The sequence below is a fragment of the Cheilinus undulatus genome, linkage group 20 (genome assembly GCF_018320785.1).
Source record: "Cheilinus undulatus linkage group 20, ASM1832078v1, whole genome shotgun sequence".
NCBI classification, from domain to species: domain Eukaryota; kingdom Metazoa; phylum Chordata; class Actinopteri; order Labriformes; family Labridae; genus Cheilinus; species Cheilinus undulatus.
This window is the reverse complement of record NC_054884.1, coordinates 6,888,376-6,900,652: the sequence shown is the minus strand read 5'-3', so window position 1 is coordinate 6,900,652 and position 12,277 is coordinate 6,888,376. Positions and strand designations below refer to the sequence as shown.

Below are 12,277 nucleotides of genomic sequence, written 5' to 3'. Positions count from 1 at the left end.
TAATGTTTATTTACCACCTTCACAGTCAGCATGTGTAGCTTTACATCAGCCCAGCTCCACTCACTGATCGCCATTTGCAACTTTGCTGCATTAAAATATCTGATTCCCATGGAGCTTATATCAGTGTAGTGCGAGTTTGCAAGCTAAGCTATTTTTGAAACTTGTCGAAAGAGAAAGCCACAGACCTTTGCCTTCCTCTTTTTGTTCAGACTGAGAAGAAATTCCCAAGCTTACTCAAACGACTAATGCAGGACCTCTTAGCTGCTTTACCTCTCTCTTTTCTGACTGACATGCTTTGTCAAAATCCATGACTGAGATCATATATGATATGCCTGGGCCAGTTTTCCCACAATGCAGCTCTTTGTGCTAAAACCAGTCTTCCTGTTGAGTGGGAAATACTTATTTTTTCAGGTCTCTAAAGTTTTGCCTAGTCTAAAGTTGTAGGGTTCATTTTCGCAGTGAGGAAGCACATAGGGGAGAGGGGGTTGACTGAGGAATTCAGGGAACCCTCCCCACTGCCTGATATTCACTTTGTGCATAAAGAGGGAATTTTTTTGTTTGTAAGATGGTAAAGTGAGCAGGAGTTCACACATTTTAACCATTACCGGCAGACATCAGCTTAAAGAAGTTATGGTACTGGTCTAATATAATATCTTCAGGTATTTATGACTGATATTTCGACAGCACATATCAGCTTGTATGTGTTGTTTGCAAGAGTGCCAGTTCAAAGAGCCTGCTCTGTTTTAGAGCCAATTTAAGAGCTGTTTTACTTTCTTTTTCTTTTCCATTTTCATTTTTCCTTCCTTTTATGTTATTTGATAGACAGAATAAAGGGTTAGCCTTTTCCACTGTGTGCCACCATGAGCACACCACACTTCATAGACGAGTGTTTGATTGGACAGCATAGAGCTGGGCAATATAGCCTAAAATATGGTGATATTTTTAGTCTATATCACAATACACAATATATTTATATATATAGTGATATTTTGAAATCTCTAAATTACTGTATAGCTGTTTAATTCAGACCTTTGATGCATAAATGGCACCAGTAGACCCTTCTATATCTTCTATACAGTCTTTTATCATGAATGGAAAGTTATAACATGTTGATTTTTACAATTGTTGATTATAGGAAGTGATTATTATTGTCCTCATTTTTAGGGTGAAGCAAACCTACACAAAAACTCATGAGTTGCAAGATGCAGTCTGTGGCAAAAACATTGCAGTCTAGTCCAGTGGTTACCAACCTTTTGTCCCAAAAGCCCCCTGTATTTGTATTGTAGAGGAGCTGAGGACCTCCAGGACCCACATAAACAAAACGTGATACATTGATGTAAAAAAATTAATGTCAAATTTAGAAGTTTTTCTAGTTCATATTTATATAAAATAGCCCCACACAGAGAGTTTCTTATCCATAGACCTTTGCATGAACTATTCATAAGTATTTAATCATGATTTTAGTTGTATGAGTGAATCTAATTTTGGCAACCTCAAAGCAGACAGAGCCTCACGCCCCCCCTGAAATCTCTGTTGCCCTCCCCCCAAAGGGGTCCTGGACCCCAGGTTTGGAACCAGTGGTCTGCTCCACCCAATGAGGCCCCGTCCACAGGGAGACCAATTCAGGCGTGTACGCAAAAGTTTTTTTGTCGTATCGGCGTTTCATCCACACGGAAACAGCGTTTTGGGTGACTGTAAACGATACTTTTTGAAACCGGGTCCCAGAGTGCAAAAAATCCGTAAACGACCACCATTTCGTCTCTGTGTAGGCGGCCAACCGCATCTTTCTTGAAACAATTACGTCACACATAGCGTAGCTCTCCTAAGATGCCTGCGTGGGTCAGGCCAAAACAACAATGGCGAATTACAGGGTTGTGTTCATGCTGCAGAAGCTACTGAGCTTGTTATGGCTTGTACAGCAAAATCTGATGCTCCTTTACCATTACCGCGAAACGCACACACCATATGTTCTTAAATCCAATGCAGAGAACAACCAGAAGGGCAACTAGAAGAAAGTTTGTGTCAGTTTTCTGTGATCTTCTTCTCTCTTTTGGTGCATTTCTGTGGCAGCAATACAGCGCCACGTACAGGCTTGGCATATGCACCACAGCGTTATCAGTTGTTTTCAGTGGTTCCGTGCTTACATGGATATTTCCTGAGATGATCCAGTCTTTACGGAAAACTTTTTCAAAGCGAAATGGCCATATACTGTTTTTGTCTCCGTGTGGACAGGGCCTGAGACTCACAGCTTTGATTATGTCAGTGCCATTATCTGTGCTGATGCACACTAGAAAGTTCTTTGACATTAGAGCAGGGGTGTCAAAGTCAATTGCGGATTCTGAATTTAGGCCTAACCTAAGAGCCTAACAAGTTCAACTTTTAGCCATTGAATGTCAACCTTATTTCACCATTAGTAAAATGAAAAATATACAACACTGATGATAAATCATTCATTCAAAGTAAAAATTATTAATTTAAAGGCTTAAAGTCTGAGATAAAGTAAAGCTTATTAGTTCAAAAGGTCAGAACACAAAATTTAAAGGCAAAATACAGTTTTAACAAGTAAATATTTGAATTAGAAAGTCAAAATCACAAGTTGAAAAGGTGAAAATATAACATAGAACTCAAAATTGCGAATGTTAAAGGTTGAAAAATGACATGAAAAAATCAAAACATAAAAAAAAGTCAAAATCATACGTGTAAGTCAGAACTGTTTGATGCAAAATTGAAAACATGAAATGACAGCATTAATTTATTTTCTCACCCTCCTGACTTTATCAAATTATTTTACTCTTTATTTCAGATTTTTATGATTGAACAAAGATATTTTAAATCATAAGGGTAAAGATTACACGTTTATACTGGAGGAAATCTGCAGACCTCATACTGGTGGGCCAGTTATAATAGAAAGATCGTATGATCTTATGGGCCGGATACAATTGTACCACGGGCCGGATTTGGCCCCTGGGCCTTGAGTTTGACACCCCTGCATTAGAGTATCTTGCAGACCTTGTGCGCAGAGCTCTCTTGTGTGATCATCAGGAAAAAAATTCGTTTGGAAGCACAAACCTTTTAACTCCTGGTTGTTGATGTCATGTACTGTGAGGCTGAGATGAGGCTCACATTTCGCTTCTCTCACCTCTGCTGATTCAAAAACTGGCATGTGTGGAAGAGATTTTTCTGGATGGACGGGGGAGAGTGCTGTCTGCTGAGAGAGAGGCATTTAGGAGACAGTGGGAGAAGAAGAACTCCAGATAGTAATGCATTCTGATGGTTTACAACTGCCATGTAATTTAAACTTGATAGATGGAATATAGTCATGTTATACATCTCACTTGGCAAAAGCTGCAATACATAGAGTATCCTCAACATGTTGTCCAACCCTAGTTTGTAGGCAAGTGATATTCAGCTTTATGTCCCCACACTATCTAAGGGTAGGAGGCTCTGGTCTTAGCCAGCTGTTCACCAACTTTAAAAACATTTTAGCACCAAGCATCATTGCTGTGACCACAGAGATTTTTCCCCTCTGGTTTGTGCATTGAAAGCAGTGGCTTGATCTGAGTCATTGTGATGCAGCAGGTTCTCTTTAATTTTGGAACAAACATCTCTGATATCCTGGTGCTGGCTCAGTTTCATTTCATTTTCCTGTGTCTGAACATTTACTACAGAAAGTTTATGAAGAGCAGCTTTTGTTCCAGGTTGGGTTTGTTTGAATTAACTCTGTTCCATCCTGCTTGGCTTTTTGAGTTTTTTGTAAATTCCAATCTAGCTTTAATGGGTTTGCACTAAAGAGAGGCTTCTGTCTAGCTACTCTGCCGTAAACCCAGATCGATGGAGGGCTGTAGTGATGGTTGTTCTAAGGTAACTTTGTCACATCTCTACACAGGATCTCTGGAGCTCAGTCAGAGTGACCATCAGGTTTTTGGTCACCTCTCTCACTAAGGTTCTTCTCCCCTGATTGCTCAGTTTGGCAAGATGACCAGCTATTGGAAGAGTCCTGGCAGTGCCAATTTCTTCCAGTTGAGAATCCCGGTGACCACTGTGCTCTTGGGAACCTTCAGTGAAGCAGATTTTTTTTATAGCCTTTCCCAGATCCTGTCTCTGAGCTCTGCAGGCAGTTCCTTTGACCTCGTGATTGGTTTTTGCTCTTCTATGCATCATCATCTGTGAGGCCTCCTAGAGAGGCATCTGCCTTTCCGAAGCATGTCTAATTGGTTAAATTTAACACAAGTGGACTCCAATCAAGGTGTAGAAACATCTGAGCAACGATAAAAACGGAACGTGAGGAACCTGAGCAAAATTTTGATTGTTTTTGCACAATGTATTTCAGGTTTTTTTTTTTTTTTTTTTTTTTTTTTATACATTCCACCTTGTTTAATGAGACTAATGAGAATAAAAATGTGTTTATTTAACGACTGTAGCATCAGACTGCAACGTAGGAAAATTATAAAGAAAGTGAAGGTGGTCTGAATCCTTTCTGACTGTTCTGAGTATATTTGTCAATACTGAGGTTAAACCAATGCATTGGTGCATCTCTGTTTGCAGTAGTTACTTTAATGGTTCCAGCAGAACTAATTAACTGGCTGCAGAGTGGATCATACATGCAGAAAACTTTCTCAAACAACCAAACTTTTCGCCCTGATTTTATCTGTAATATTTCTTGCCTTATAGTATCATTTCTGCAAGAAATCTGGGTAAGGTTGATGTGTGAGCACAGTTGAAAGTATTGAGGAAAATTTGCCTCAAGCAAGAGTGAGAAAGGTTTGGGACATTTGTAGCATAGAGATGCTTTTTTAAAATTTCTCTTTTTTTATTTTCTTGTCTGCAGTGTCAATTTGGATGTATTTAAAGTGTTGTTAGTACTCCCCCTTTGAAGTGTTACTGGAACATTTCTTGCAAAACTGCATGATGGGGATATTTCTCAGAGATGATGCAAAACTCCCACAATGCAAATGTTTTCTTTCATCTTTAGTCATAAAAGCAGATCAGTTTTTTTTCCATCTGGTGACCTCTGCTCAGTAAAACAAGTCTTAGCAGTTTGGTAAACTGGGTTTCTGGCTTTTAATTGATGCAACACAACAGATACACATCAGCTGTTGACAAAGATGCATGCCACATTATACACTGATGAGCCATGATGAGTTAACAGGGTGGATATTAGCTGATAATGTTCAACCAATACATCAGTGCATTTCTGGTTAAATGACATAATACTATATCTGATTTCTTTATGTAGCTGTAGAAATCTTCTCACCAGTTTGATGTTTATTGGTTTGTGTTGTTTGCTTCCATCTTGCCCCTTTTCTGTGAGGTTCAAACAGACTTTAAAACACCTAATTATTTCTATCAGTGAAAATTGTGATGACTTTTCTCTTTTTCTCCACTCCCAACATCCCGTTCTCTCCTCCTTTTTACCTTTCCTGGTGTTGTTTGACACATCGTCTCTCTTCTTCCACAGGATCACCATGGCAATGTGGATCCAGGCCCAGCAGCTGCAGGGCGAGGCGCTACACCAGATGCAGGCGCTTTACGGCCAGCACTTCCCCATTGAGGTGCGACACTACCTGGCCCAGTGGATAGAGAGTCAGCTCTGGTATGCTGTATACTTTGGTTTTCATTTGACTTCAGATGTTTCAAGTCGATGTTAGTCTGTTTGGGATGATGAAAATTTGGTTTAGACTGATTTTTCCCCTTTGAATCAACATTATAACACGACAGGATCCTTTTACAATCATTTAAAGAAGTTCCTTGAGAGTGTATTTGATACTCTCATAGGGCTGCATGATACTCCCCAAATCAAAATCATACCAAATAAATGCAAAGTCTTTTTGTTTACAGTTTTTCAAATATGAAGTTTAATATCTTGCCCAAGAACACTTCAACACGTTAATGCAGGAAGTGGGGGAAAGAAAACAATTTTGCTTTTTGGAGATGACTATTGCAGAGCCAGAGCCACCCAGAGACAAAATTTATGGCATCAATATTTGTCAGCATTAAAATTAAACATAATTAAAACCTTCAGTCCATCACATGTCATCAGAATGAGGAGGCCTCGCCTTTGGAAAATATCCACCAAATGGTTTCAAATATTTGCCAAACAGCTGAATACAAAACAGAGATGGGAATCATCTGCATACATCTTTAATGTACTGGTAGATACAAACAGAAAATGGGGAACAAACCAGTGTGTGGAGGAGACTGGATTTTGACTTATGTGTGTTTAAATTTGTTTGGATCTTCATAGAAAACAAAAGAAATCCTCCGGAATGAAACAGTTAAACACTCAATCAACAGCTGGTCTCATGAGTGAAAGTGAGTTTTAAATTGGCTTTGGATTGGTTGATAGTCTGAAAATGTGTTAATGTGGTTCACAGGGACTCGGTTGAGCTGGACAATCCGGCTGAGGAAGCCAAAGCCAAGCGTCTGCTGGACAACCTGGTGACCGAGCTGCAGAGGAAAGCCACACTTCAGGGGGGGGAGGATGGCTTCCTGCTTAAGATAAAGCTGGGTCACTATGCTAACCAGCTCAAGGTACCAGCCAAATACTGCTTATGTGTGTTTTTTTTACTCACTGTTTTTCAGTTCTAACATTGAAACAACACAGAGATGAAATGTGGGGTGATTGACTCGTCTGTTTGTGTTCTGATGACTTTCTTTTGCACAAAAGCACCACCGTATTGTTCATGGTGTGACAAATGATTCACATAAATGAATGACAGACGTCTAGTTTCATTTATATCAAATGCCTGTGAAGGTCTTTGCAGGTAGTTGTCATTATTATTATTATTATTATTATTATTATTATTATTATTATTATTATTCACTACTTGTCAATAGCCATTGGGAGCCTCTACTTTAGGTATGGAAACTGAGTCCAGTTTTACACCCTTAAGCTTCACACTTTTACACCTAAGGAGTTTTGAGTTGGTTCAGGGCCCCCCTGGCAAATAACATAATCAGATACAGTCCCAACTATTCAGTTTTATGCATTATTATTAGCCTTAATATAAAACATATAGGTGAGTTATGACAAGATCAGCCCCTTTACAGGGTGTCTTTTGCAGTCAATCTCAAGTGGACAGTACTTGGTTTTTGTTGCACTTCCAAATTAGCTTCATTTTTAAACACTTTAAGTCAACACTTGGTGTGAGTGCAGCAGATTATATTCAGGTCAATTCACTGCTGGCAAGAGATTTGATGGAGTTTGTGTCATCCAACCATTGCATGACCTATAACAGTGTTACACAACCACAAATGCTGCAATTATCAAATTGCAGAAGGTGCAATACTTCTTTTACCTGAAATCTGGGAGAAAATGCCAATTTAAAACTTTTTTTTTTGCAGCAGAAATGTCCTGTTTTATATATTAATCAATCATTCAAGTGCCATTTTTAAAAATAGTCTACAAACAATCTGTTTTTCTTCTTTTTTTTTTTTCCTTTTTTTGGTATTAGCAATTCGTATTCTATTTGCAATACGAGTTAAAATCATCACATTTAGATATTTTTTCACAACTGTTCAGCCCTTGTTTAATCTAATATTGCGTTGGTTATAATATAAAATTATTTTTTTTCTGTTTGTTGGAAAATACATAAGATGACGAACATAAATAATTGCTTATGAAATCGCAATTAGATTAATTTCTCAAATTGTTCAGCTAATCTCAATAGTGAAAAGTGGCAAAACAAGGGTTAAAGTAGCAATTAAAATAAGTAAAAAAGCCTACAAAGTGGCAAAATAGGCATAAAATGGCAGAAAAACTGGGTGACAAGTGGCAAAAATGAGGGGTGGGTAGAAGACAGCCAGAAAGGGGGGGAAAAAATCCGGATAAGTGACAAAAAAGTTTACAGGTGGCTAAATTGGTCATAAGTGGGAAATATGTGGCAAAAAATGAGTGAAAAGTGACAAAAATGAACAAAAAGCAGCAAAAATAGGAAAAAGTGGCATTTAATAGAAAAGGCAGATTAAATGGGTGAAAAATGGCAGAAAATGGCATGAGAGGGGAAAAAGTAGCAAATAGCAAAAAGCAGGATAGCAGTGGCAAAAATGGGTAAGGATAAAAAATGGGCAAAAAGGGGCAAAATTTGCAAATAAGGGCAATGGGAATATACAGACAAAAAAAAAAGGATGACAGTTAAAGCCTACTGTAGTACTGTAGGAAACAAACTGATAAATGTGACTTGCAATGGATAATTCCTGCGGCCATAGTTTCCTTTTTTAAAGGTTTTCTGGGGGAATAATATTTTAAATTAAGACACAAAAGAGCCATATGTCACTCAAGAGCCACACATTTAGTACCACAAACCTTTAGGCATTTGTGCACGCGTTGACGTGGCTTCATATGGGCTTTTCATGAGCGACCAGCTGCCTTATATGCTACAACTTTCCTGTTGGAGCATCCTTAACTTTACCTCCCTATGTTTTATGACAAAGAGGGCAACCATCCTAACTAGCTAGTCTTTGGAGACCTTTTCTACAACCTGCTTTTCCACAAGTATGTTGATAGAGCTCCACCTTGCGTCAATAGAAAGGCGAAAAAAGGGTCATCATACAATTGAACTACAGTTGAACTTTGTCCACCACCTTCATTTCCCACAGGGACTGCTTTTTTGCAGGCCAATAAGAGGACTGGCTCTGACATTATTGGCACACTGGAATATGACATTGAACTTCTAAATGATTGTGTGGTGTCCCTGTGAATGCTCTTACTCTTATTTAACCTACTTTTGGGGATGCATTTCTGTCCAAAGTCCAGTCAATAAAAAGCTGATTTTTGCATCGATGGTTAATGTTAGAGTAATAACTTAGTGGTGATGGTAAAGGGGGGGTGTAGTGTGCCCAAAGTGACCTAATTAAATATTTTTGTGTATCATCTCTGCAGAGCACGTACGACCGATGTCCTTTGGAGTTGGTGAGATGCATAAAACACATCCTGCACTCAGAGCAGAGGCTGGTTCAAGAAGCTACAAACGTAAGATATAAAGGTGTTTGTTACCATGTTCAAGTAAACAGATAAATATTAAGTGATAAATAAAAAAACAAGGTTCCCAGTTCAAATCCTGGTTTGGCAGGGGCTTTCTGTGTTCTCTTCAGGTTCTACAGCTCCCTCTTATAGACCAAAAGCATGCTTGTTAGTTGATTGGTGACTCTAAATTGCCCGTAGGTGTGACCTTGACTGATTCTTTGTTTTTAAATGTTAGCTCTTGATGACTGGTGACTAGTGGGACAGCTGAGATTGGCCCAGCCCCCCCTACCCTAAATGGGACAAGTGCTGAAGTTAATAGATGAATGGAAATAAACAGCTGGAGCACAGCATGATGCCATGGCCAGCACTTGATTTAGCACTGTATTACTCCATTCATAGAACTGTAAATTAGCTTTAAGCAATATTCCTCTGTATTTGTCATGGGTAGAAATGAATCAAAAGGCACAAAATACATTTATCTGGGTGTTTATAGCCACCATAAGGTTTGTTGGCTCTTGATACACTAAGGGAAAGAGAATTTTGAACATAGGCCCACATTTGAGAAAATATGAACAAAGATACATAAATATTGCAAACCCTAATTCTAAAAAGTTGGGACATTATGTTAAATTTTGCAAATGTTTTAAAACCTATGTTCAACTGAATATGCACAAAGAGAAGATAATTAACCTTCCAACTGATAATCTCTTTGAATTAGATGCCTGCAACATGTTTCAAAAAAGTTGGGACAAGGCAGGAAAATAGTTTAAGTTATGGAGTATTTAAGAACACCTGAAAGTTTGCATAGGTGTGTTATTCTAATCAGTGAAAGCACCATGATTGGTTTAAATGAGGCAGTGTTTCTAGCAGGTGTTTCTCCCGTGGGAGAAAAATTGTGAAAGTTAGATGCACCAGTCTTGTGCATTTTTTGAGCAAAACTAAGAGGCAAAATCTATGGTAATATTTGTTTATTTCCAAAAAGCAATCAAGTTTACCATTTGACCAGAGTGTGTGGGAAAAAAAAGCTTTAGCTCACAGTTTCTGTGTCTATCTGCTGTTCTTTAGGGTTTACGCAAGTCCTGTGCTTGCAACATTTCTCTCCTTTATCCACACTAACCCCACAAAGCTGATCTTTTTTCCCATCACACAATCATCACTAATGCATCAGAGGGCAGTCTCAGAACCCACTGGCACTCATGGTCTGATAAATGTTGTGTTGCTGGGAATGCATGCAAATTTCTTTCTTGTTCTGGTGAAACCAGTGGTTAGCAGTCCCCAGCAAGATTTCCTTTTCTGTGCAGATTTACATCCACAACATAAACTGTGCAATGTTATCACAGAGTAGCACTCGCTGATCTGTTGATTTTATGTTTAAAAGTAGAATATACTCTCTGTTTCACAGCTGCTTGTACTGAATGTAGTCAGTACAGTCTGACAGACTTTTCACTGACATTGTTTCTGATGGTACTGTTGAACAGAAAACATTAGATCGCTGCTGTGTTCAAGCATTTCACATTCTTTGTTTTATTATCTCCTTACTCATGACTCAACATGTGCTCTATTTAGTTAAGACTTTCGTGCATTCTCCTTTTTATTGTATAAAGGGTTTTAATTTACATACATCAGAGAGGAAGAGCAATGAAGAAATGCTGTTAGTAATCATCTCAGAACAATAAATAACACATAAATGCCATTTAGTAAAGCCAAAATGAGGGGAGAGATAAAAGCAACATCTGGATTGTTTAAATGTTTTGTGGGCAGGCCAGCTGTGGGAGTGGGGGAAAGGCCATGGACAGCCTGTCACAGCGCCACCAGCAGATCAACCAGGCCTTCGAGGAGCTCCGCCTGGCTACGCAGGAAACTGAGAACGAGCTGAGAAAACTGCAGCACAGTCAGGAGTACTTCATCATCCAGTACCAGGAGAACCTGCGCATCCAAGGTGAGGATGAAGACACAGACATGAGCGCTGTCTCAAACATTCGTGTATCTAGGCATTAATTCAGGTACCAATCTGAAGGATAAAGTCAGATACACACACTGTAAATGTCCGCCCTTGGTGCTCCTGATCTGAACTTTGAACGTGGCTGTAGCTAACAGAGAACCTGTTAGTTTAACCTGGTAGTTTAACAAGGGCACCACACTCTGGTCTTTTCCTGAAGTCAAAATTTAATGAGTATTGACCATTGTAGTGTGATCTGCTTTAATGTGTGGTTGAACATGCTTTGAATTTTCGCTCTGAAATGCAAGGCTTTAGAGCTAAACTCAAAAGCAGGATTGAGCTTGCCATTATTGCACATGCATTGAACTTAAGTTGTAACACAGTGCCTATAAAAAGCTGTACCTTTTTATTGTAAATCATTGTCAATATAATTTGGCTTTTTGGACAAAAACTATTACAAAAAAACTCTTCAATGTCTCAGTGTAATCAGATTTCCCCAAAGCAATGTCAGTAAAATACAAATATATTGGGTAAAATAAGTGACTGCATAAATATTCAACCCCTTTAAAGTGACTGACCTAATTCAACAGAGGTCCAGCCAATTGGTGCTAGCAGTGAATGTGTCTCAAGTGATTTTAGTGTGAAGACATCTGTGTCTGGAAGGTCCAGACACAGATTAATCAGTATTCCTGGCTACCATTACACCATGAAGACAAAAGAACACTGCAAGCAACTCAGAGAAAAGGCTATTGAAGAAGTCAGGGTATGCATACAAAAACATTTCCAAGGCTCTGGATATCCTCCAGAGTTCAGTTAAATCCATCATCAAGAAATGAAAGGAATGTGGCACATGTGTTATTCTGCCTAGATCAGGCCGTCCTCACAAACTGAAAGCGCGACAAGAGGGAGACTAGTGAGAGAAGCCACAAAGACACCTATGACTATTCTGAGGGCGTTCCAAACTTCAGCAGCTGAAATGGGAAAGCTTTATGGGAGAGTGGCAAAGAGAAAGACACTTGAAGAAAATTCAGATTCAGTCTGGACTAGAGTTCACCAAAAGGCATGTGGGAGACTCCATGGTCAATTGGAAGAAAGTTCTTTGGTCTGATGGGATCAAAATGGTGCTTTTTGGCCACCAGACAAGATTGTACATCACCACAAACTAGGGCTGAACGATTAGTGAATTAATCTAATTGCAATTTTTTTCCCCCGCAATATTGTGATTTAATATGTGATTATTTAGGTTCCTCATTTTATGTGTTGTTCAACAACATAAGCAAGAAATTATTCTATATTATAACAAGCACAATATAAGATTAGATAAACCAGTGATAAACAAGAACAAAATATCTTACAGCAAAATTTTGGCTCTT

At 38.8% G+C, this 12,277-nt stretch overlaps 1 protein-coding gene across 3 annotated transcripts in view; it reads left to right on the top strand.

The window, feature by feature from the left end:
• The window catches only part of LOC121528063 (signal transducer and activator of transcription 5B-like), a 36,507-nt gene that overhangs the window by 305 nt on the left and 23,925 nt on the right, over positions 1-12,277 (top strand). For all 3 annotated transcript variants that reach the window (XM_041815186.1, XM_041815187.1, XM_041815185.1), the window contains exons 2-5: positions 5,459-5,593; positions 6,375-6,531; positions 8,882-8,971; positions 10,727-10,904. In XM_041815186.1, the coding sequence (XP_041671120.1) occupies positions 5,466-5,593; positions 6,375-6,531; positions 8,882-8,971; positions 10,727-10,904 (553 nt within the window). In that variant the 5' untranslated portion in view covers positions 5,459-5,465. The remainder of the gene's footprint in view (positions 1-5,458; positions 5,594-6,374; positions 6,532-8,881; positions 8,972-10,726; positions 10,905-12,277) is intronic.